Source organism: Tetrahymena thermophila (genome assembly GCF_000189635.1).
Source record: "Tetrahymena thermophila SB210 genomic scaffold scf_8254429, whole genome shotgun sequence".
NCBI classification, from domain to species: Eukaryota; Ciliophora; class Oligohymenophorea; order Hymenostomatida; family Tetrahymenidae; genus Tetrahymena; species Tetrahymena thermophila.
The window spans coordinates 37,682-60,483 of NW_002476210.1; the positions used below are offsets into that span (position 1 = coordinate 37,682).

General features: G+C 21.8%; 8 protein-coding genes across 8 annotated transcripts; 2 read left to right on the forward strand and 6 right to left on the reverse strand. All coding sequences in view use genetic code 6, as the record gives it.

Annotated features, from left to right (window-relative positions):
- Positions 1–285: 285 nt before the first annotated feature.
- Positions 286–1,197, forward strand: TTHERM_01043150 (hypothetical protein; the record flags this gene model as incomplete). The annotated part of the gene is made up of 1 exon (XM_001030661.3): positions 286–1,197. One exon carries the CDS (start codon positions 286–288, stop codon positions 1,195–1,197), a length of 912 nt encoding a protein of 303 aa, XP_001030661.1.
- A 999-nt stretch (positions 1,198–2,196) lies between these two features.
- On the reverse strand, positions 2,197–3,465 carry TTHERM_01043160 (hypothetical protein; the record flags this gene model as incomplete). Its single annotated transcript, XM_001030662.3, has 1 exon — positions 2,197–3,465. The coding sequence occupies one exon, from the start codon at positions 3,463–3,465 to the stop codon at positions 2,197–2,199; it is 1,269 nt and encodes a 422-aa protein (XP_001030662.1).
- An 806-nt stretch (positions 3,466–4,271) lies between these two features.
- TTHERM_01043170 (ligand-effect modulator 3 LEM3 family protein) lies at positions 4,272–5,636 on the reverse strand (the record flags this gene model as incomplete). The annotated part of the gene is made up of 6 exons (XM_001030663.3): positions 4,272–4,441; positions 4,499–4,609; positions 4,673–4,807; positions 4,931–5,099; positions 5,162–5,367; positions 5,501–5,636. 6 exons carry the CDS (start codon positions 5,634–5,636, stop codon positions 4,272–4,274), a joined length of 927 nt encoding a protein of 308 aa, XP_001030663.2.
- A 470-nt stretch (positions 5,637–6,106) lies between these two features.
- Positions 6,107–7,715, reverse strand: TTHERM_01043180 (ligand-effect modulator 3 LEM3 family protein; the record flags this gene model as incomplete). The annotated part of the gene is made up of 6 exons (XM_001030664.2): positions 6,107–6,276; positions 6,333–6,443; positions 6,513–6,650; positions 6,971–7,139; positions 7,204–7,409; positions 7,574–7,715. 6 exons carry the CDS (start codon positions 7,713–7,715, stop codon positions 6,107–6,109), a joined length of 936 nt encoding a protein of 311 aa, XP_001030664.2.
- A 991-nt stretch (positions 7,716–8,706) lies between these two features.
- On the forward strand, positions 8,707–15,398 carry TTHERM_01043190 (hypothetical protein). Its single transcript, XM_001030665.2, has 4 exons — positions 8,707–10,112; positions 10,163–11,266; positions 11,422–12,375; positions 12,829–15,398. The coding sequence occupies exons 1-4, from the start codon at positions 8,751–8,753 to the stop codon at positions 13,630–13,632; spliced, it is 4,224 nt and encodes a 1,407-aa protein (XP_001030665.2). The 5' UTR covers positions 8,707–8,750; the 3' UTR covers positions 13,633–15,398.
- TTHERM_01043200 (cystatin domain protein) lies at positions 14,039–14,386 on the reverse strand (the record flags this gene model as incomplete). The annotated part of the gene is made up of 1 exon (XM_001030666.1): positions 14,039–14,386. One exon carries the CDS (start codon positions 14,384–14,386, stop codon positions 14,039–14,041), a length of 348 nt encoding a protein of 115 aa, XP_001030666.1.
- Positions 15,399–15,475: 77 nt separating the features above from the next.
- TTHERM_01043210 (hypothetical protein) lies at positions 15,476–19,439 on the reverse strand (the record flags this gene model as incomplete). The annotated part of the gene is made up of 3 exons (XM_001030667.2): positions 15,476–16,765; positions 16,825–18,699; positions 18,765–19,439. 3 exons carry the CDS (start codon positions 19,437–19,439, stop codon positions 15,476–15,478), a joined length of 3,840 nt encoding a protein of 1,279 aa, XP_001030667.2.
- A 530-nt stretch (positions 19,440–19,969) lies between these two features.
- TTHERM_01043220 (RNA recognition motif protein) lies at positions 19,970–22,771 on the reverse strand (the record flags this gene model as incomplete). The annotated part of the gene is made up of 6 exons (XM_001030668.3): positions 19,970–20,117; positions 21,006–21,164; positions 21,409–21,663; positions 22,005–22,079; positions 22,273–22,314; positions 22,386–22,771. 6 exons carry the CDS (start codon positions 22,769–22,771, stop codon positions 19,970–19,972), a joined length of 1,065 nt encoding a protein of 354 aa, XP_001030668.2.
- Between the last annotated feature and the right edge of the window lie 31 nt (positions 22,772–22,802).

A 22,802-nucleotide genomic window follows, 5' to 3' on the forward strand; every position in this document is an offset into this window, starting at 1 on the left:
GACTGATTATATTAATTAAATTAAAATTTATGATCACTTTTTGATATTTAATAAGTAAGTATTAGCCTTACATTTTATTTTGGATGAACTAATTTCTAATTAAAAATCAAATTTTTTGTCTATTAATTCTGATAGATATTTTCAAATATTGGTGTAATTAATATTTGATAAATTTTGATTAGTATTTTAAAATATAAGCTTGAACTTAATGACTTTAAAAGCTGCTAGTCTTAATTAAGTTGATTATATTTTTATATAATAAAAAATACAAAGATTTAAAATAATATGAAATAAACCTGCTATCAAAACTTAGTTTTAGGCCTTTTACTTATTGCCTCAGTTGCTACTGCTGAGTCTCTTTTCCCTCACGACTAACAAGTAAAAATTATAGATGGAGAAGAATATGTGCATACTCCTTTTGGCTTGATGTTAAGAGAATGTGTTCAAAATGTTCCATCAGGTTCTTATATTTAAGAAACTGAAGACGGTGTACTCATTACTCATGGCTAAAGAAATTTTTCTAAAAGACTCGAAAGAAATGAAAAATGTATAAAAAATGACCTAACAAGAAAACAAAGAGAATCAGTAAAATATGATGGTTGGATAGATTCTGCTAGTTGGGATATTCCTGAAAATACTAAATTAAGTAAGTTTGAATCTTTTTATTCTGTGCCTAGTACTCCTCTTGGTAAGAATGATTAATATATATACTATTTTATTGGAGCTTAAAATAACGATAATAGTGGTTCAGGTCTCTCGATTATTTAACCTGTTTTGAGCTATACATTAGATGGGTGGTATTTTTAATCATGGAATTGCTGTCCTAGTGGATAGGCTATTAACACTGAAGCCGTTAAAAACATTACTCCTCGTGACCAAGTTTATGGTTCTGTTGAAGTAAATAACTCCTAAATTACTATTATCTCTTAAAATAAGTATGGAGATTAATCACTACTTACTGTTGATACTAATGGAAGGAATTTTGATTGGGTAACTGCTGCTTTGGAAGTTTATCACACAATCGAATGCAATGATTATCCTTTTGGAAAAATGACTTATTCTTAAATGAATATTACCCTTTCTGATGGAACTTAAGCCATACCAGAATGGGAAAAAACTGGATTTACAGAATGCGCTGGATAAACTAAAGTCCTTAATCCAAAAACTGTTACCATTTAACATAATTTCCGTGATTGAAATCCATAGAATAAATTTATATAATTAATTATTGATTAGTAACCAAAATTTATCATAAAAATAAATTGTTTTTTCTATATATTAATATTTTTTTAAAAAGAAATTGATTAAATTTGATAAATTAAATTGGCAATTAAATGTTAAATAATATTAATTGATTGATTTATTTATTTCCAAATATTTATTCTTTCTCAAAGTAATTTATTCATTTAAAACTAGCTTTAAACCATAAAACAAATTAAAAAAGGATTTGATATTTTTTAAATATGTCTACATATATATTTTGTGAAACTTAATTGGAATAAGTTTTTTTTAAAATTCAAAATTGTATGTTAGATATATTATATATTTGAAATGTGAACCCACTTTGAAAATTATTTTCTAAATTATCAAATTTAAAAAAAATAAAAATGTAAAATATTTTCATTTTTGAGTGTTACTATAATATGACCTATTAATGAGAAATTATCTAATATTAAAAAATAAAAATTGATTAAACACTACCATATCAAATTACAAATTAATAAATAAAAATTCTTCAAGAGCTATTTCTTCATTATGACTATGGTTTATAAAATAATTTATTTTATTTTTAAAAAATATTCAGAGGAATTGGTTTTATAATAAATAATACAAATTTCTCAATATGCAATTTAATTCAATAAAAAAATGAGATAATAGTGTAATTATAATATTATTAAAAAATTTATATCAAAGGTAATATTTTAATGAAGATTTATTTGGAGTGAATATTATTAAAATTAATAATTTCATTAAATGTAAAAATAAAAATAAGACAAATGAATTTACATAAAATTAATTACTTAATTATAATTTAGTTATTTTTAACAAAATCTCATTGAAGTAAATAAAAATTTTAATAAAAAAATTACAAAAAAATTGAAGACAAAATAAAAAAATCAATCAATTAAAAGAATACTGAGAATATCTTCAACTATTTAATATATTATATTAATAATTAAAGATATTTAAAATCTATCAAATTATGTTTTATTGATCATCTTGTTATTATTCTTGAGATTAGTTTAAATCTTTTTGAATATTCTCTTAATTATGCATTACGTCGCTTACGACTTATTAGTCTTATTAATTACTTTCAATAGAACCGTTTCCATTCTACTTTTATTAAGCTTCACTTTATTATTTTTTAATGAGGGATAATATAAAAAGAGATTTTGTAAAAATGCTTAAATATTATCCACTATTAAATATAATACCCTTTAAAATGTTGTTATTTCTTTCTATCTCTTACTAGAGGTCAAGGTACTCACTAGGATCTTTGAATTTGTAATATAGTGCCAAAAGTAAAAAAGTTGTCTTAAAATTACAAAAATCTTTTGGATTGTCGCCTTCTCTTTTCTTCCAGATGTCATATGCTTGCTTTAGTCTTTTTTCTTAATTTTCAAAATCATAAATTTTAAGCTTTTCCATTTCTGTTTCTATGTATTGAGGTATCATTTATGCTATGTATTTATCATGGAAGTCTGTTTTTAAATGAGGATCTACATTTTCAAGTATAGAAATAGATAGTTTATGATCTTCTACATATTCTTTGTGTTACTATCTATTTTCATATATTTTAGTTCTTTAGCGAATCAATCCACTAGTTTGTAAACCATTTTTATCAAGTCCTTTTGCTTTAATATAAGCAAGAGCTTCCTCAATCACAAATTAAGCAGTATCACTATTTCCTAAAATCATTTCTGCAGTACATATAAATGAATATAAGTTTGCATTATCCTCAGCATCATCAGGTGAAATTTAAGCCTTAATTTCATAGAAAGCTTCTAATCCTAATTTAGTGAATTCTTTTCTCTCTAAGTTCATTGTGTAACTCAAAATACAATTAAATTCATTCAAGCAATTTAATTTGAGTTTCTTTTTTAATAAAATAATCTCTTTGAGCAACTCAATTGCCTTAGCTGTTTACGATTTATCCAAATTATTATATGTAGCTACTAAAGTTTACAGAGCAAAAAGAAGAATTTTTTCTTCAAACATATCTTTAAATAGTTAAATATTCTCATCTTTTTACATATCGACCTTCGCTTATTTTTCAGTATCATTTTCTACAGCAGTCTCTTCAGTTGTTTCTTCTTAATTCTATACTTCTTCTTATTCCATTTTTTGACCAATTATTTAACTGTCAGAATTTTCGATTAATTCAGTCTCTTTAATGGTAGCTTGACTCATATCTTAAGATTGTTCTGATTTATTTAATTCGTTAACAAAATTTTAGTTTTCCATATTGTTTCAATTGAAGCCTTTTTTAATTTTTTGTTATAATTTATTAATTTATAAATAAATATCAAAGAATTTTGTATTTTAAGAGCATTAAATTAAAATAGAAACTTTTTTAAATATCTTAGGGTACATTCACTTGACGTGTCTATTATATAATAGTACCACTCCTCGTCCATACAATTAAAACAGCTTAAATTGATTTCTAGTCATTAAAATTGATATATTATAAGCAGTATTTAGATTACTTATTTTTGAGTTGAAGTTTCAAAGGATAAGCTTTGGTGTGGCTATTATGATAAATATCAAATATTTTTATTATCCTAAATAAATAAGGCGCAATATTTGTATTGATATTCTTATAAAATATATCTATCCAATTTTCTATATAAAAAAAAATTTGCTAAAGCTTCCAATTAATATTCTAATTATAAATTCAATAATTTTGATTTAAACAAAAAAATTTTGAATACAAAAGTTTAATGAGTGATTAAAATTAATTGCTGTTAAGACAAAAAATTAAGTTATTTTATAGAGAAATATTTTAAAGTGAAATCAATGTTGATTAATCTATAAGAAAAATGAAACAAATACAAGAATGGATAAACATAGACTTTTTAATAGATTTAAATTTTTTAACATTGATTGAAACTTATTTTGATTGAATATATATTATTGATTAATAGATAGATTAGATTTTTTTAATTTAACTTTCTAATTTTTTTCTTGCTTATTATTTTATTTTTAAACATTTTAATGTTTCTTTTAATTTTTTACAAGCTGATACACTCACTATCTTAATAATTTTTTTTTCACTTGTCTTTCTTATTTTTATCTAAAGTCAATAAAATGATATATGAAACGATGCAAACAAAAGCCCCTGAAAAATAAGCTACTATGAGTACTAAATTTTTTTAACCAAAAGGAGAAGATGTTGTTAACAGTACATACTTGTAACCATTAAAATCGCTTGAGTTATATTCTAATTTTGATAAAGAAAATGTTGAGGTTTTATAATTTAGAAAAAAAATATTTTTACAATTATTAACTACTATTTTATAATCTCCGCTTGGAAGATCTTATTTTATTCTGCCCCATAGCTTTTTAAACTTTCCCATTCCAGAAGTTCTCATCCAAACCATGAAATGCTCTTTTTAAATAAATCATATTTTTAATATTAATTAATACAATTTAAAATGCTTAATATTTATACCATCTGTTACATCATGCCATGCTTGAGTTTGTGCATTACTTGTAGGCTTATAATTATATTCTATATCTACATCCCAAGCTATATCATTTTCAAATATTTGAATACTCTAAGTTTCCTGGTACATCTTGAAAGTATCTTCATTATTTTTTATGTAAAAAAAATAATTCATTATTTGTTTTTATGATTTAATAATTATTTTAGCAGATTTATGAATAATTAATAGTTGCTTTTTATAGTAAAAACTAATTAAATAATTACCATTAAAAAAAGTTTTAGCAATTAAACCGCAAGGGATAGCAGGATCATTTGGATTCAAAGGAGTTCCACCTATACTTAGTACTTTACCCATATCAGCATTTGTTACAAAAGGAGCACATGATACTAAATCTGATAGAGACCTATCTTATCCCCTTAATTGTTAAATATCCTAAATGTGATATTAGTTGAACTTAAATATATTTTATTTTTTTTAATATATCAAAAAAATACTTTTGATTAGTAGAATTTTCTATGGGTTTAAAAGAAGTTGTCAAGTTAGTAGTAAAAAAAGATGGGCTGTGACATATATGAAGGTATATTTATGTTAAAAGTGCAAGTTGTACCAAGAACGCATTAATTATCATAGCGCACAGTTACCTAAACAATCTAAGTGTAATAGTAGGTAAAAAGAGATCCAAACAATATGAAAAACAAAGCTATTTATTAAATAAATGATTAATATCCTCATAACAAAATCATTTTTGCAAAATCTTAAGGATCTTTATTAAATTGATGTTTCTGCAATCAAATATCTAGTCCTAATTAATGCATCAAAAATGAAAATTTTACTGAGTAAAATAAATAAAAGTTTGTTTCTTTTATATTTAGAATTAAACTTCCACTTTCTTAAAGCTGTATTTAGAAAATCGTCGCCATCATCTTTAAGCGCCTTATTCATTGTACCAAATGTATTATTTTCTGTCATTTTTATTAATCTTTATAATTTTTTGTTCCTAACAAATGGAAAATAAATAACCTATAGAGAATTATTAACCTTAATAATTAATTTATTTTTCTTGAATAGAAGTCTATTAATATAAATTTAAAAAACAATTAGAAATTAGGTTATCTACTATCTAATAAATGCATAGCAAATCCCTTTGAACGTTAAATTAAATTAAAACAATAATGTGAGCAAACACAAATAATATAATTATGATAATTAATATATAACATATAACTTTTAAATTAGTTCTAAATTCTATTAAAATAAATATATTCCCAATTTATTAAAATCATTTAGTGTTACGAGAGAGAGACATTTATTTAACTTAGATAAAATTTATATTATTTAATCAATTATAAGTAATATGAATAAGAGATATTGAGTTAAGTTTATTTAATAATTTAGTTTTTATTTAAATTTAAAGATATAATTAATCAAATACATTTAAATCATTTATCTTTCTTTGCCTTGTTGAAAAAATACAAAGAAACTACTGAAATGATGCAAATAAGAGCTCCTGAAAAATAAGCAACAATTAGAACAATATTTTTTTAACCAAAGGGAGAAGAAGTAGTTATTATAAAGAATTTCTATCCGTTATATTCAGATGTATTATATTCTTAATTTAAAAAAAATGTTAATATTTATTTTTTAAATTAATTAATTTTATTTTACAGTTGTTTATTGTTAACTTATATACTCCAGCTGGCAAGTCCTATTTTATTCTTCCCCATAATTTCTTAAATGTTCCCATTCCTGATGTTCTCATCCATACCATAAAATGCTCTGATGTTTAAAAATTTTTAAATATGTTAAGAAAGCCATGGTGAATAAATAAATAATAAATATGATTACCATCTGTCACATCTACCCAGGCCTTTTGTGGAGCATCACTTGTTTATTTATAGTTATAATCAATATCAACAGTCCAAGCTATTTATGATTGATCGATTTAAATAAGAGTCCCATTTTAACTTTAAAGTTAATATGTATCTTTTGATATAAAAAAGTTAAAGAATTAATTTAATTTAGCTCAATAAAATAAATTGTATTATTTATTTTTTTGCAATTTCTTTTTTGTTTATGAAAATATTATTTTTTTAAATTTATTTATATTTTATAATCATTAGAACGCTCTTTAAATTTATTTTAAAATTAAAATCTAATCCTTTTTTCTAATTATTTACACTTAATTTTAATCTATTGCGAAAATATAAATTCATTTTTTATTTAAATATTAAAAAATAAATTAAAAAATATGATTTTTAAAAGTAGAACAAATAAAAAAGGTTTTATAATTATTTTTGATTTACCATTAAAATAAAGCTTTGATAATAATCCACAAGGAATAGCAGGATCTTAGGGATTCAAAGTTTATCCTGTAAAGCTTAATGTTTTCCCCATATCTTGATTTGTAACATATGGAGCACATGAAGATAGCTGTGAAATAGTTCTATCTTCACCTTTTAGCTGAAGAGTATCCTTTTTAATGGTTTTATTAAAATATTGTTTCGTTAATCATTTCAAGTATAAAATATTTAATTACTTTTGATTAGTAGAACTTTCTGTTTGTTTGATAGAAATTATCAATCTCATAATAGAAAAAAATAGGCTAAGTCATTTTTTATGTAATATCTATTTAAATCTAACAGCGGGTATTTAGTGAGCATTGATTGTCATACTATTCTTTTATTTACTGTATTTATGTATAGTAATATGTAAATACTGATCCAAACGTTAAGAAGAATACAACTAAAAGTTATTTGTTAAAAAATATTTAATTTATATTAATGGTTAATTCATCTTTAAAAAATTTAAACAAATGATTTCCTTATTATCTATTGTTGAAAATAATGTTTGCTTTCTAAATTTATTGGTACATATATACATTTTAAGTAAATCAAAAATAAATTTACGCAAACAAATAAATATTATTTGGTTTCTTTTATACTTTGAGTTGAATTTCCATTTTTTTAACGCCATATTTAAAAAATCATCCCCATCATCCTTTAGTGCTTTGTTCATAGTAGCACCAAATGTATTATTATGATCAGTCATTAATCTAATAAAATATTTTAAATTTAATTATTCTACTTTTCTTCTATCTATTTTATTTTTAACAAATAAAACTAAATCAATTTAACTAGAAAGAATGTTTAGTATTTCTTTATTAATTAATCAAATAATTTCTAACTAATTTAATTTTTTTACATCTTCACACAAAGACAATGCGAACTCTATTAAAATAGTATAATTGTTATGGAAATTTTAATGAGCACCAAACTTTATTAAGTCAGATATTTTGATAGCATATTAATTGTCTTAATTCTTAAAAATTATGTTTTGGGAAATTGATTAGCAGAAAACTCTATTTTGAAGTTATTAAATTATTTAAAATTGTTTTCAAGAGTAATTATTATTTTTGAGGAAATTGCATATGTTCATTAAAATTAATTAAATAAATTCTTTAATGTTTTTTAATTATAGTCAGTATAAAAAACTTAACAAAAATATCATCATTTATTATTTACAACATAGTAATTCATTTTTTTTTTTAATTAAGTAAAGATATTAAAACAAAAATAAATTAGAAAGGAAATTTAAATTTGAAAAATAATATTTTTTCTAAAACAGTATTAAAATAAAATATTTTTATTGTTGAAATTCTATAAAATTAATTTAATTAATTATTGGAAATTAGTTAAGAGTTTATTAATATACATATTGTATAAGTATTTATTAACCCAAAGAGATAAACCTAAAGAATTATGTATAGAAGAAGCAAATAAAATATGATATTTTTTTAATTTTCCTAATCTATTTACAAATAAAATAAAACTAAATATAGCTGAATTTAAAATTATTTTATTTTGATAAATAGATACAATTTTTATTTAATTAATGATGCATTTAATAGAATTTTTATTGGATGAAATAAATATGTTAAGATATATCATATTATTCTTCGTAGGGTAAATTTCTCATATTTTTGTAAAAAAATTTGATAAAAGCAAAACAAAAATTTAGTAAGAAACAAATATTATATATTAATTAAATTTCTTTTTCTTAGATTTTAATAACTTCTTAGAATATATGATTAAATAAGATAACTTTTAGAACGATAAAAATATCTACACAATTTGTTTAACATTTAAAAATGTTGACGAAAACTTATTTAAAGATTTTCATTCAATAGCTAGCAAAATTTAAGAAGATAAGATATTTTAAGGAAAGAAACATTATGAAAAAGTCATGATAATCAGCTTAATAGATGAATTCAATGATCTTTAGGATAAATACTAAATAGGACAACATACTTAAGGAAGTATAAATAAATAACTAGATAATCTAATGTAAGCAAATAATCACAATGTTTAGTTCGGATAAATGAAAAAGAAGATTACTAAGATATAAGTTTTTTAAAAGAAAAGTGATAATAATCCTGATAAAATTAATATCCATATGCTTCTGTAATATAGTTAGAAAAAATGTGACCAAAATTTAATATAAAAAATAAAAAGAATGCTAAAGGCAGATTCTTATGAGGAAAGATAGTATATCAGAAGTTCTATCTATAAGAATTTTTACAGACCACACACAGACATATTTTAGTATCCTACTTAAAACAAAATTGTCTTAAATAACTTTTCATACGGTATGTAAAAGAATCCTTCAAGTGAGTTCATAAAAATTTGGGATTTAAAAGAATTAAAAGATTTGTATGAAGAAGAAAAAGAAGGATGCTAAGGAGTTTGTTTTGTTGAATTTATACACAAAAAAAACTTTAAAGATGAAAATTAATTCTTTATTTTCTTTACATTAAAAGTGTTGGATTATTACATTCCATTCAAACTTTAAGTGCAAGTGGAGAGCATTTATACTAGAAATCTATTCTCAAATAATAAAGATGACTTTACTCTCTTTTTAAAGATAGCAGGTTTTCCTAAAATAAGCAAAAGCTTAGAAGTTAACAATAAATTTTACTATCATTATGATTTTTTGAACTGGGAGAGATATAATAATTTTTTATTGGGTAAAATATAAGAATAGAGTAATTTAATAAAAATGTAAATACTTCAGCATCATGTCATTTAAATAAATGCAAGCAGAGAGTATATTTTAGAAAACAAAGAAGCCTTTGCTAATATAATTTCATACTTTAAAGAATAAAATAAAGTTTAATTTCATGAACAATTATCACCAAAATCTTAGCCTCAAGATTTGCTATACTAAAACTATTTTACCAAAGTTATAGAATTTCTAGAAGATCTCAAAAATAAAAAATGCAAACAGTATGTATCTATGTTTAAAAAATCTTTAGCTAAGCTAGTTATGTCTAAAATACTGGATCTCCGTATGCTCAATGATTATAATATACAATAAATTATTAACAAAAATTTTCAAAAAGTCACACTTTTGTTTAGACTAATGCACTTGAATCCTTCCATTTATTAAGTAAAAAAGTAATTAAAATTTATTTATATTTAAAAATTAATTAAAAATAGATTTAAAATCGTGATTTCAAAGCCTTTTTAGATGAAAAACTAAAATAATTTAGCGATTTAAAAGATCTTAAAAACGAAATCAATAAATCTTTATGGATTCCTGAAAATTTTTGTTTAGTAAACAAAATAATTATTACTCCTTCAGTTGTTATCTATGGAAACGAAGAACTTGTTCCTTTATCATCAAGTTTTTAAATTAAGAAGTTTTATGAAAAGAATTCTATAATTTATTTGCTGGATGAAGATTTGAACTTATTTGACTTCGAAGAGACAAGTGATAAATTTTTTAAAAGTACTTTTGAACAGTACATTAAGGATGATTCTTTTCGAATAGAAGATTTTGCTGGATATAAGATCGATGCGATAACAAGTAGGTGTATGAAAAGAAATTGCTTTTTTGCAACTTAATCTGAGAATCATGATGACCTGGAAAAAACCTTTCTTGATTATATCTAAAATAGTAATGTCAATTGTACTCAACCAATTTACACTTTTGAAATAGATAACATTGAAATTCAAGGTCAACATTAAGAAATTGGGTATCTTAACTTTAAATTACTAGACAAAATTCTTACAGGTGCTGATTTTGATTATAAAAATATGAAATTCTCATCTATTTTTGTAAACTATAAGCTCAATAATGGTGTGAATAAATTGTGCACACTCTTTTATCATGAGATAATGTAAAATGAAGGCTATCAAATAAAATTTACATTTAATCAAGAAGAAAAAAATCAAATATATGAAAAAGCTACATTATAAATATTTAGTATAAATAAATGCAAAAATAAAGGTTTTATCAACAAGACAAATTTAGGTGATTTTCTTCAAAGTAAAGATTTAATACTCTAAAAACTTAATGAGCCAATCTAATAAGATAAATTTGAAGGTCTTGAGCTTTCATTATAACTAAATGAGGTTAAAATATTGCAAAAAATAAATCAACTAGAATCTTATCTTTGTTAAAATATATACCCAATCTAAGACAGTTTTATTATTACAGGTAGAAAAGCAATAAAAATAAAGGACATATTTGAGACCATATATGATTAAACTAAAAAAGAACTTACTAAAAACTTCACAATAGAATAAATTTAGTTAAAGGTTGTTTTTTTTTTTTTAATTTTGTAGAGATTTCTTTCTTCTAAATTTTTTCCTATTACTAATTTAAACTTTCCTTTCAGATATTCATACTAATTTACGACTAAATTACTTTGTCTTTATTTTCAAACGATTTATAATTTATTTAAATTAAATAGCTTCCTCAACATTAAAAATTAGAAGTAAAGAGGGTTTTAGTAGCAAAAAAAAGAGGAACTTTTGTTGGCAAATTTTATGTATTTGATGTGTTACAAGGTGAATATAATTATTAAAGTAACGAAATTAAAATAGATTAAAGTATCATTTTATTCCATACAGATTTTTAAGAATATTATTTTTGGCCTGAATTATATTCTTAAAGAGAAGATGTTTTTGAAAATAATTAAAGAGAATATATTGTAATTATTAATCCTAATCTTATAACAAACGAAATAAACGAAATGGAGGAGTTTACAAAATCAAAAATAAAGGAAATTTAAAATAGAAGTAACGATAAAAATTTTTAGGGGAATATTAATTGGTTAAATCAAAGTATGAGTGAAAATGAAGGCAGTAAGCAAAGTAAAAGTAAAGGAAAGATTGAAACTAGAGGATAATAATTTCTAAATGGAATAATAAAAAATAATATTAAATCTTAAGCTATGCTTCTTTTTTATGGTGAATAAATACAATAACAACAGCAATAAATAAATAATTAAAGCAATTAGTAAGACTAATATTAATATAATAAAGAAAGTTATTTACATGAATTGTTTGACGAATTAAATTTAAATGAACCTCCATTTAATTTAGATAAATTTAAGAAAGAAAAGAAATACTATGATTTCTACTTTCTCTTAAAATCTTAGCTTAATCACATCGTCTATTCCTTAAATTTATAATATAAAATCAAAAACAAGTAATCAAAATAATAAAATGAGAACCTAGAAAAGAATAACTAAACATTAAATTTAATTTATGAACTCTATGAAGAAATTCAAAAATAGCTTTCTGATTTAAAAAATTAAATAAAAACAACACAAAACAGCTTTTTCTAATTGCACTAGTTTAGAAATATTTTTGTAGAAAAAGAACTATCTCTCCCTTAAGAACTCATAGAGAAATGTATTAAAGTAATTCATTATTTTTGATAAATTCCTTCATATTTATTTAATCTCGTGGTTTTTTTTATCCAGATTTACAATACAAAATAAATAATATATACCTTATATTATCATTACTTAAGGTTTTTATAAAAAACCATTTTCCTAGTTTTAATCTATTAAATTTTTCTAAAATTTGAATTTTATTCCTTCATTAGGCTTACCTTAATTAATGAGAATTTAAGGTGCTTTCAAATCTTATCATTTAATTTAGGTTTTTTTCCATATTAAAATTGTTTATTTCAAAAAGTAAATGATTTCTAATTTACTATTTAAGAAATAGTTTTTAAAAAAATTTAATAATTGAAAAATAAAAAAATTTGCATTACATTTTTATAAATTTAACTTTGATATGAAAAGTTTTTATAATTTAAATCTTAAAAATGATAAAACTTTAAATCGTTTTACTTAACTAAAAAATAGAATATGATGATTTTCTATAAAAATTTAAACTAATTATCAATAAACTACATTCTATAAAGGACTGATGTCAATCAAAGGAATGATCTATTTAATAACGACCATAAAATGTAAAATTCTTAGGCTATTTCTAGCGGTTATTACCTTAGTCTTCATGAATTAATAAAATTGTATAAAAATAATTTGATAAAAGATATTTCCTAAGATTTTGTGGATTACTTTAATAATTATTTTAAAGAAGAGTTATAATAAGAAAAATGCATGTATTTATATAATGAAGCTATGAACCCTGTTATTTATGTAAAGAACAAAGTTAAAATCTAATAATAGTAATAAAAAAAAATGAAAGATAAAGCTATCTATTTACTCAATGAGGCTATGTACTTAGTTAATTTTTACTTCATTACCAAAAATAAGAAACTGGATCAACATGATTTAAGTTAATTTGAAAGTGACTTAAAAGATTTATATGAGTTATCTAAGGATTCTTTAAAAAATCAAAATTTCTACTATTGTGTTCTTCCTAAAATAATTGAGTTGATAGGCTACAATCCAAGATTTTCATAATATTTCGTAATGAAAAATATAAAAAATCAAATATAAAAAGATATAAAATAAGAAGAAGAAGACGAAGAAGAATTAGAATAAGAAGAGTAAGATGACAAAAAATACAAAGAAGAATAACAAAAAGAATACTTTCCTATAAATATAAATGATATAAGTGCCATTAATTCCCTCAACTAAAGTGATGCAAATATTTCTCTAATGAGTATCTTAGATTTATCTATAATACAAAACCAAAAATGATTGTGAATAAATTTATAATAAATAATACATCAAACAAACTTAACAGATTTAAAAAAATTGTTGATCATTTTATTTTATTAATATTTTTTTCATTCAAAAACTATTTTTCCAAAAAATAAATTAATTTTTATGCTATTCATTCATTATTAATTTTTTAAAAATAAAACTTAATTAGGAATTTCATAAAATTTGTAATTTAATACTTATAAAAATATATCAAATGATCAATTTTGAGTAAATATTTTATTTTATTTCTTTGTTTTTTTCTATTCAAATAAAGAATTAAGAATGAATACTCAAATATAAAAACATAAATAAGCTTTTAAAAGACCATTTATACTTTTTTTAATTTGACCCTACTCACTTATTAACATAGAATAAAATTAATTAATTATTTATTTATTGCTCAGAAGCATTCTGTTATTGAGTAGCTTACTTTTCCATTGTCAGGTAAAGAAGCAAAAACTTTAACAGTTAGGGTGCTTTCGCTATAGTGATCTGTTTTAAATACTATTTTATAATTAGTACCAGCAACAATTTAATATGAGGCTTTAATCACATTTTGTAACTAAACTGATGAATTTAGATTTTCTAGTTTACAATCAGATACAAAATTTTCTTTAGAAAACTAAATTGCTTATTAAAACTATTGTTAAGGGTTACTTAAATCTACTTCATGCCATCCTCCAGGAAGACCAGCTTGGCTAAGATTAATGTAAAGAAATATAAATAATAAGATAGAATATTTCATCATTTTGTATTACTTTTTATTTATAATAAATCAATAATCAATTTTAAAGTAAAATTAATATTTATATTTTGATTTGTTATCAAACAATATAAAAATCTTATCCTTCTCTTTTACTCTATTTATAACTCAAAAATCTTTTTGCTTTTCAAAAATAAAATAGAAATATTTATTTTATTCCTTGTTATAAGTGCATTAATAATGTAAATTTTGATTATTAATTTATACAATGTAACTTAAAAATTATTTTTTTAGTGTTTTAAATTAATTTTAAAAGGTAAAGATTGTAAAATTTAGAGATTTACAATAATTATCATATATGTTGTTGCTACTTTAATAAAATAGATATTTTAATTATTCCAACATAAGATTATCAATATTTTCTTTCTATAGCTTGAATTATATTTGATAATTAAAAAAACAAATTATTAAAAAATTTAAATTTTGCTTTTTGGGGATTTACATTTCTTTTTTTTTATATTTATTCATCTATTTATCTTTTATTTTGATTATTTTATGATTTTTATTTTTAAATTTTATTTCTTTCTTTTTGGCTAATTTAATTTTTATATTTATTTTCAAATATTTCTTTTTTAAGTTTTTATAATAATTTAAAATTAAATGGATATTTAAGCTACTATATTTTAGGTTTGTCTTAGAAAACGAGATATCATATTGCAAAATTATTTATTTTTTATTATTATTTTTGTCATCTTTACTAAAATTTTTTGGAAAAAAATATCATTTGGAGAGAATTAATAATTTGTTTTGATTTTTCCATCGTCATTCTTAGAATGGAGTATGATAATTAATGAAATTAAGAACTATTCTTTATCTCTTTATAAGCGGATGAAAAACTTTCGGTATTTGGATGTGTGATTGCAGCTCTATATTTATTTTATAGATGGAGATTGAAAAACTTTGAGATATTTGTTCATAATTTCATTTTTATCATTAATTATTTGAGGGGATTTTGATTTTTCCTCTTTTTTTTTAATTTCTTAATTTTTTTGAATTTAATAAATTATTAAAAATTGATAGATAAATAAATTTTGAAATGATCGATCTAATTTATGAATTAGATTCGAGCCAAAATCATAAAATAAATAAGAAACAGCATATTTACAATAGAAAAGTTTTAAAAGATTCAAAACAAACAAAATAGGAGTCATAGTATTTAGAGGCAATTTTTATATCTTTCATTTAATTACAAATTAGTTTGGAATTTATACAATTTGCTTTGTCTATCATTTCTTTAGCTTTCCAATTTAAAATTTCTAGATCTTCTTCAATATAGTTTTGGTTTTTTCTAAGTTTTCCTTATGTGTTGAATTACTTTATTATTTTATTATTTCTCTGACAAATATCCTCAATATTGACTGTTAATTCTTCTAAATTCAGATCCTCGATTGCGATTTTATTTGGTTGCTTGGCTTGGATACTTAAAACTTTTTCCTTAAAGATTTAATCTAATTTTTTTATTACATCTTCTTCATCTAGCTTATTAGTTTTTTATTAAATTTACATTATGTTTTTTTACTCCTAACATTCAAAAAGAAGTTTTTATTGGTATTCTCTTATTATATCACTTTTTGATTTATATATGTAGGATTCATATATTTCCTGCTTCAAATTTAGTAATCCCCACATTGTTCTGTTTTTTTACAAGTAATTCTTTTATGATCCTTCATGCATAAACTCAATGCAAATTTCTGTTAGTATCTTGCAGTTAGTCCCAGCTCCATATTTGTTATTCCTATCTTTATTATACATACTTGGGAGAAGGACTAGACAAAGGCACTCTTTATTGACGTTAATATTTGGGAATTTACCAATAAAAAGTTTCCCGTAATCGGAATTGTCAATTAGAAGCTATTTGAGCATAGGAAAATTTTAAATATTATTATTAATTAGTGGTATTGCTTGCATTTACTCTGTTTTTCCGAAGTAAAAAGTTGCTTAAAAAGAAGATTACATAGAAGCATCATCTTCACTTTAACTTACTACAGTATCCTATGCGTTATTTTTATTATATTAATATTAATTAATCAATGGAAAAATGCTACTATTATTATTTTATTGAATTTCTTCATTATTCTAAAAGTTTTAATTATTATGATAGCTTTGCTAATCTTTTTAATATTTTTAATCATAATATTTAAATTTCATTTCATCCTCCATTTGCTTTTTTTCGTTTTATAAATTTTATTGCTATTATTCTTTTAGCATTTAAAAAGGAGTTTTTATTGTAAAGAATGTCTCGTCATAATGAAGATCTAAAGAGTTAAAAATTAAAATCTTTTTAGGATTTCTGATATCAAACTCATTTAATACAATATTGTAATCCACCAAAAGTTTAGTCCTTTCATTTTACGTAGATTATCCCTTTTCATTAATTAAAATAATATTAAAAGTTTAATTTATTTTCTAAAACTTTATTTTACCTAAATTAAAGGTTGTTTAAACTAAGTTTTGTAATTCTAAGAGGAAATTCTCTCAAAAAATTAGTTTTCATTACTTTATTGGTCCGATGGGTTTTGCATATAGTAAATACCATCAATATTATATTTGTTGTGCATAAAAAAGTTAAATACATAATCCCAAACTTCATTTTTTTCAGGAAAAATAATAACAACTTAATAAAACTAAGAAATTGACTTGAACATGATCTTGAGATTTTCTCTTTACCAAAAATATCTTAACATTAATTCATGAATGCTCATATCCTTAGACATTTGAACATTATAGCATTATTATTCTTCATCATAATAATTCTCCCCTTTCTAAAAAAATGGTCTGTCGTATCTCCCTAGCACTCCATCAAAATGAAATATAGCCAAGTACTATTTAGGTTATCCTAAACCATTTCTGTGAGAAAGGTAGTAATTTTTTAATTTAATACATTAAAATCTGTCGTTTTGAATTTAATTCTTTTTTTTTAATGATTTTCTTTATGATAATAATGACTCTATGTCATTCTTCATAAATGTATTTTTCTTAAGAAGCTTATTATTCATGTTTATATTAAGATAAAAATTTTTATTTTCTTATTTATTTTAATTTTATAAAATAGAAATTTTTTCTAAACTCTATTAGCTCTTGAGTATCTAGCAAGGGCTTTACAATCTAGAACTTTTAGGAGATGACAATCTTTAAGCATAAAAAAGAATCTTGTTTTGCTAGTTACTCTAATTACTAGCTTAAAATGAAGGAGATATTTATTTGTTCTCTTCTAAACTTTATTCTTTTTAGCTCTTTTAAGTTTGATCCTGCTTTTATATGTTTATTGAAGGTAATTTTTCTATGTAAATTTATTTTGTTTGAGAATCTTAAGATTTTATCAAATCTTTTTCATTTTCAGCAGTAATTTATGTTATCCCTTATTTAAATGGATCATTATTCACACTTTAATTAGATTACTTGTTATTTAGTTGCTCTTCACTCTAGCTTTCCTCCTCTTATTCATCATCTTCTTCATCATCATCGTCATCTGCATCAACATCCTCCTCTTAATCTTGATTATCAGCATTATCTTAGTCTTGATTACCCTAATTTTATTTTTCAGAATCGCTTTGAATGTTTTTTTAAGATATTCTCATTTAAAATTTAGAAAGTTTTTATTCATAACGAGAGCCTCTTTCTTTTAAAATTTAAGTTTATTAAGACTGCTGATTGTTTAGAGAAATAAAAAACTCTTATTAGTTTATATTTTCACTTTGTAACATCTTCTTTTCTTTTTGGGTATTATCAGATGGTTTTTAGATTTAAGAAGTATCTAATTAATTTTATTATTTCTATTTCTGATCATTTTATGAATCTAAAGGTGTTGTTGGAATATCTTTTGTATTTATTTGCATTGAATTTTTTTTTGTTTTTTAAGTGTTAGATTCATTAAATTTATCAGTTTTTTTAATGAGTTTTCTAAGTTTCTTAACATTTTCTTATTTTTTAATTTAAACTTTTTTTTGCATTGACTCATGGTCAAAAAAAAATTTGGGATTATTTTTTAAGAAGTTGTCAATATTAAAGTATCTCAATTTAATAACTGGAGGTTATTATTGTTATTATTATTGCTATTGTTATTATTGTTATTAAAGTTAACTTTAGTTTGTTGTATTAACATTTTACTAATTTTAATTCTATTCAACTTGCTATTATTAATGAATACTCAAATTATTTTATTTTTTTAAAGTATTTTAATGACTAAATGAGGATGAATTTTAAATAACTTAGTTAACATAGTTAGTGTTATTCTACTAGAACCTATCGTTAGTACTGATAAATAAATTTCCACTTTAAGATGTGATAGAGTGAACATGCTTTTTAATATATAAAAAAAAATAACTGTAAATACTATAATTTATATTTTTTATATTTAATTTACTTCATGCTTTACAGTTTTATTGTGATGGTGATTGTGGTGTTATAACTACTTTTAATCAGATTGCTAAAGCTTTGGTGATTCACTTTCTTTTTAGATCTAATTAGCTTAAATAACTTTCATCTGCCCTTAACTTAATTGATTACTAATAAAGCTCTTTTTATCTGGTGAGGATGAAAAGTCTTTAACTACAAGTAATGAATGTTTGCTGGGTTGCTAAACTTTTTATATTTAATTGCTTTGATTTAAATTAATTTAAATTTTTTGTTTATATTAAAGAGGGCTTTGGCTCTTTTCGTGGCTATTGATCTAAGGCATTGCTGGAGTTTTATCATTCACAAGATTAGTAGATTTATTAGGTTGTTAAACATTTTCTTGTAATTAATTATCCTATATAACTTTCTTCTTTTTTAATTACTTATCTTTTCTTTTACTAGAATCTCCATCTTCATCATCTAAACCAAATTATTGATTTAAATCAGGTAACTCTTATGATCGTTATCTTTATGCTTTGACTTCAATTCCAATTTTTCTTAATACTTTTTTAGCTGGACTCTTTGATTATGCTACTACTTTTTTGGGGATTTTTTTCACAACGAATATTGCTGCATTTTTTTAGATTTTAAATTACTAACCACTAATAATATTTATTGCGTTATCTCTTTTATCTTATAGCATTATCTAATTAGTGTATAAAACTTATATTTAAATTATATATAACAATAAAAACCAATTGAATTACAAATAATATATAAAATAAAAAAATGATGTAAGAAAACTTGATCTGTTTGTTTTTTTATTGTAGTAGTATTTAATAATTAAAACAATAATTCTTTTACTTTAATTTTCATTTTTATTATTTAAAATAAACAAAATGTGAATATAAATTTTAAATACTTAAGAATTAATTTATTTTTAAATTTGTTAAAACATATTTAATTTTTTTGAATAAAATGACATCTTTTTTGCAATAATTTTATTTGGAATATCTTTAAAAAGTAAATTATGAGATTTATCCAAAATTAAAAGTATAATTAAAATAATAAAATTGGCATATCCAATTTTTTGGTAAAAAATTAATATAAAAAAATGACTAATTTGATACATAAAAAGTAGAATATATAAATAAAATTCAGAATATAATTTAATTTTCATTTGCTTATTTTACTTTCTTTGACTGCATTTACTTAAAAAGAAATTGCTGCTAATCATTTATTATATGGAGATTAGGCGTACGATTTGCTACTAGAAATAGAACGAGACTTATTATGATTATGAGACTTATTATCTTTTTAGTATTTCTTCTAATTGTAGTTTTTATATTGATTATCTCTACTTCTGCTTCTTGATTCATTTCTGTTTTATTTAATTAATTAGATTTTAATGAATAAATTTACATATCAACTCTTTGAAGTAACCAACTTATTTTAATTAATAGATTCTAACAAGTTTAAATATAAATAAAATAATAATCAAATAGCCTTACAAATTAATTAGCTTTATTTAAAATCTTTTTATAATATTTAACTTTAACATCTAACTTATTTATTTAAAACAGTTAATTAATTGACCAACAATTTCTTTAAAAAATTTTGATTATCCTAAAGTAGCAATAACTTATGTAAAGTAGAGAAATAAACGAAGAAGCTTAACTGTTTTCGAAACAATAAAACCAATAGATTTTTACAGATATAACTTAACTTACCTTTATTTAATATTAACTAATTTAGAGTATGTATACTTACTTTACTATAGAAAGCTAACTTAAGAAGAATATAAATAATAATAGAACCTACTAATTTTTATCAAAAATAAAATAAAATCTTTATACTATATTCAGCACTCTATAATAAAACTAAGCTCGCTATTTAAATAATCCTATTCTAAATCTAGCTTATAAAGAATGATTTCACATATTAAAACATTTAAGAATGTGGTTTTAATTATTTAAATAAATTACTTAAAGTATGTAAAATAATTTTTGGATTGATTGATTGATAAGTTAAATTTTGAAGAACTAAAAAAAGCATGTCAATATGTTTTAAAAAGAAATTTATTTGCTGCAAAAGAGTGCTAGCTTTTTAATTTTAAGGCTATTTTGATTAATTTTACCAAGCTATGAAAATTAAATAATGCATTGAGTAATAATTTAAAGAGGTTTATTTGCTTAGTGTAGTAGTGTTGGTTAGGCATAAAATAAAATAAAAATTAAATTATCAATTGGTTTAGTGATGAGAGAATTACTTGTTGTTGTTATAATGATTGGAATAGTTATCATAGTTTCTGCCTTTATTATAGCCATTGTTATTCTTAGAGTAATTTTAACGATCATAATTTTATTTATTGTTTGAGCTTCCATTATCATAGTTATTGTTGTATGCATTATTTGAATATCTTCTATCTCTATTTTTTATAAATAATTTACTTTACTTTACCTTTGTATCATTATCATAAAATTGATAGATAGTCAGTCCTAAACTAAAATGATTTAAAATATTTAAAATTTAAAGATTCAATTTAAGATGAAGGAACAAACTATTATTAGATGTTTAAGTAAGTATGTATTGAATAAATTATTATGTTAAGTAAAGCATTAAAGTATGTGATAGTTTAAAACAAATAAGACTAATTGAAAGTTTCTTTATACCTATCTTCGTTATTGCTACGATTATTATTTCTTCCATCATCATTGTAATTATTCATTTGGTTATAATTGCCATTGTTGTTGTTGTTATAATCTCTTTAATATCTTTAGTTATAGGGTGAATTTGCTCTATTTCTATTAGTATCATATCTATTATTATCATAATTGGAGTTTTATCTATAACCTTAAGAATTATCTCTATTATTCTTTTAATCATAATACTTATCATTTTTATCATAACTTCTATTATCATCAGATCTATATTCAAATTATTTAAAATATTTAAAATAATTACCATAATCGATCGTTTTTTTCATCTATCTATGTTGTTTTATTCAGCATTATTAAATTCTCATACAAATTAATTAATTAATTTATTATCTTCAAATTAAAAAATTTTTAAAACAAACAAGATTGATTGATTGATAGATAGATAGAAAGAAAGATATCTTTTCTTATTCACTTTCTATTTATTTTTTATTAATATACTCATTAACTTAATTTTTCTAATTAATATCCTTATCTATATTTAACTTTATCAACATTAATTTAACTAAATTTTAGAGAAAAATTTCTAGTTATTTAAGCTTTTATTTTACCTTCTATCAGGATGAGATTAATAGTAGTAGTTGTCTTTGTCGTTTCTCTTAGAAGAATAGTCTTTACTATCTCTCCTTTAAATAATAAAGAAATATTCTTACTTATTCTAACATGAGCTTAAAATTTAAGCATTCATTTAAACCAATCAATATCTTATTTCTAAAATCTCAAAGAATGTTTGATTTTCATTAAGATCTTTGGTTGGATATTTAGGCATTAAACGACTTAAAAATATAAAAATAAGAATAATTGAAAGTTTAAATATACTTTTCATCATAATCATAGTTATTGTAGCCTCTATCGTTATAGCTAAAATAAATTTAAAAAGCGATTAGAAACAAATTTAGTTCTTTTGTAATTATAAATTATCAATGAATTACTTATCCTATTTGTAGCGATCATTTTGATTATCGTATTATTAGTTATAGTTCTGTTACTTTTATTATTAGTAATTCTTGTGTTACTCTTTATCTAATTGGTTAATCTTATCATAATCTTCTGATACAAATTCAATAGTTATTTTCTATCCATCTATATATGAGTGGTTTAAGTGACAGTACGCTTGTTCCATTCCTTACCATCTGTCAAATTACACATACATAATTTAATCTTTCATTCCAGTTTCTGGCTTAATAACTCTCTTTACTGCAACTACTGTTCCAAATTAACTAAAAATTTCTTTCATGTGTTCTTCCTCTAAATTTTTAGTGCATTTGTATACTTTTAAAGATAAATAATCATTTTCTATAGGTTATTTGCTAGTCATTTCCTCCTTTTATTTATTTTGAGATAATAAG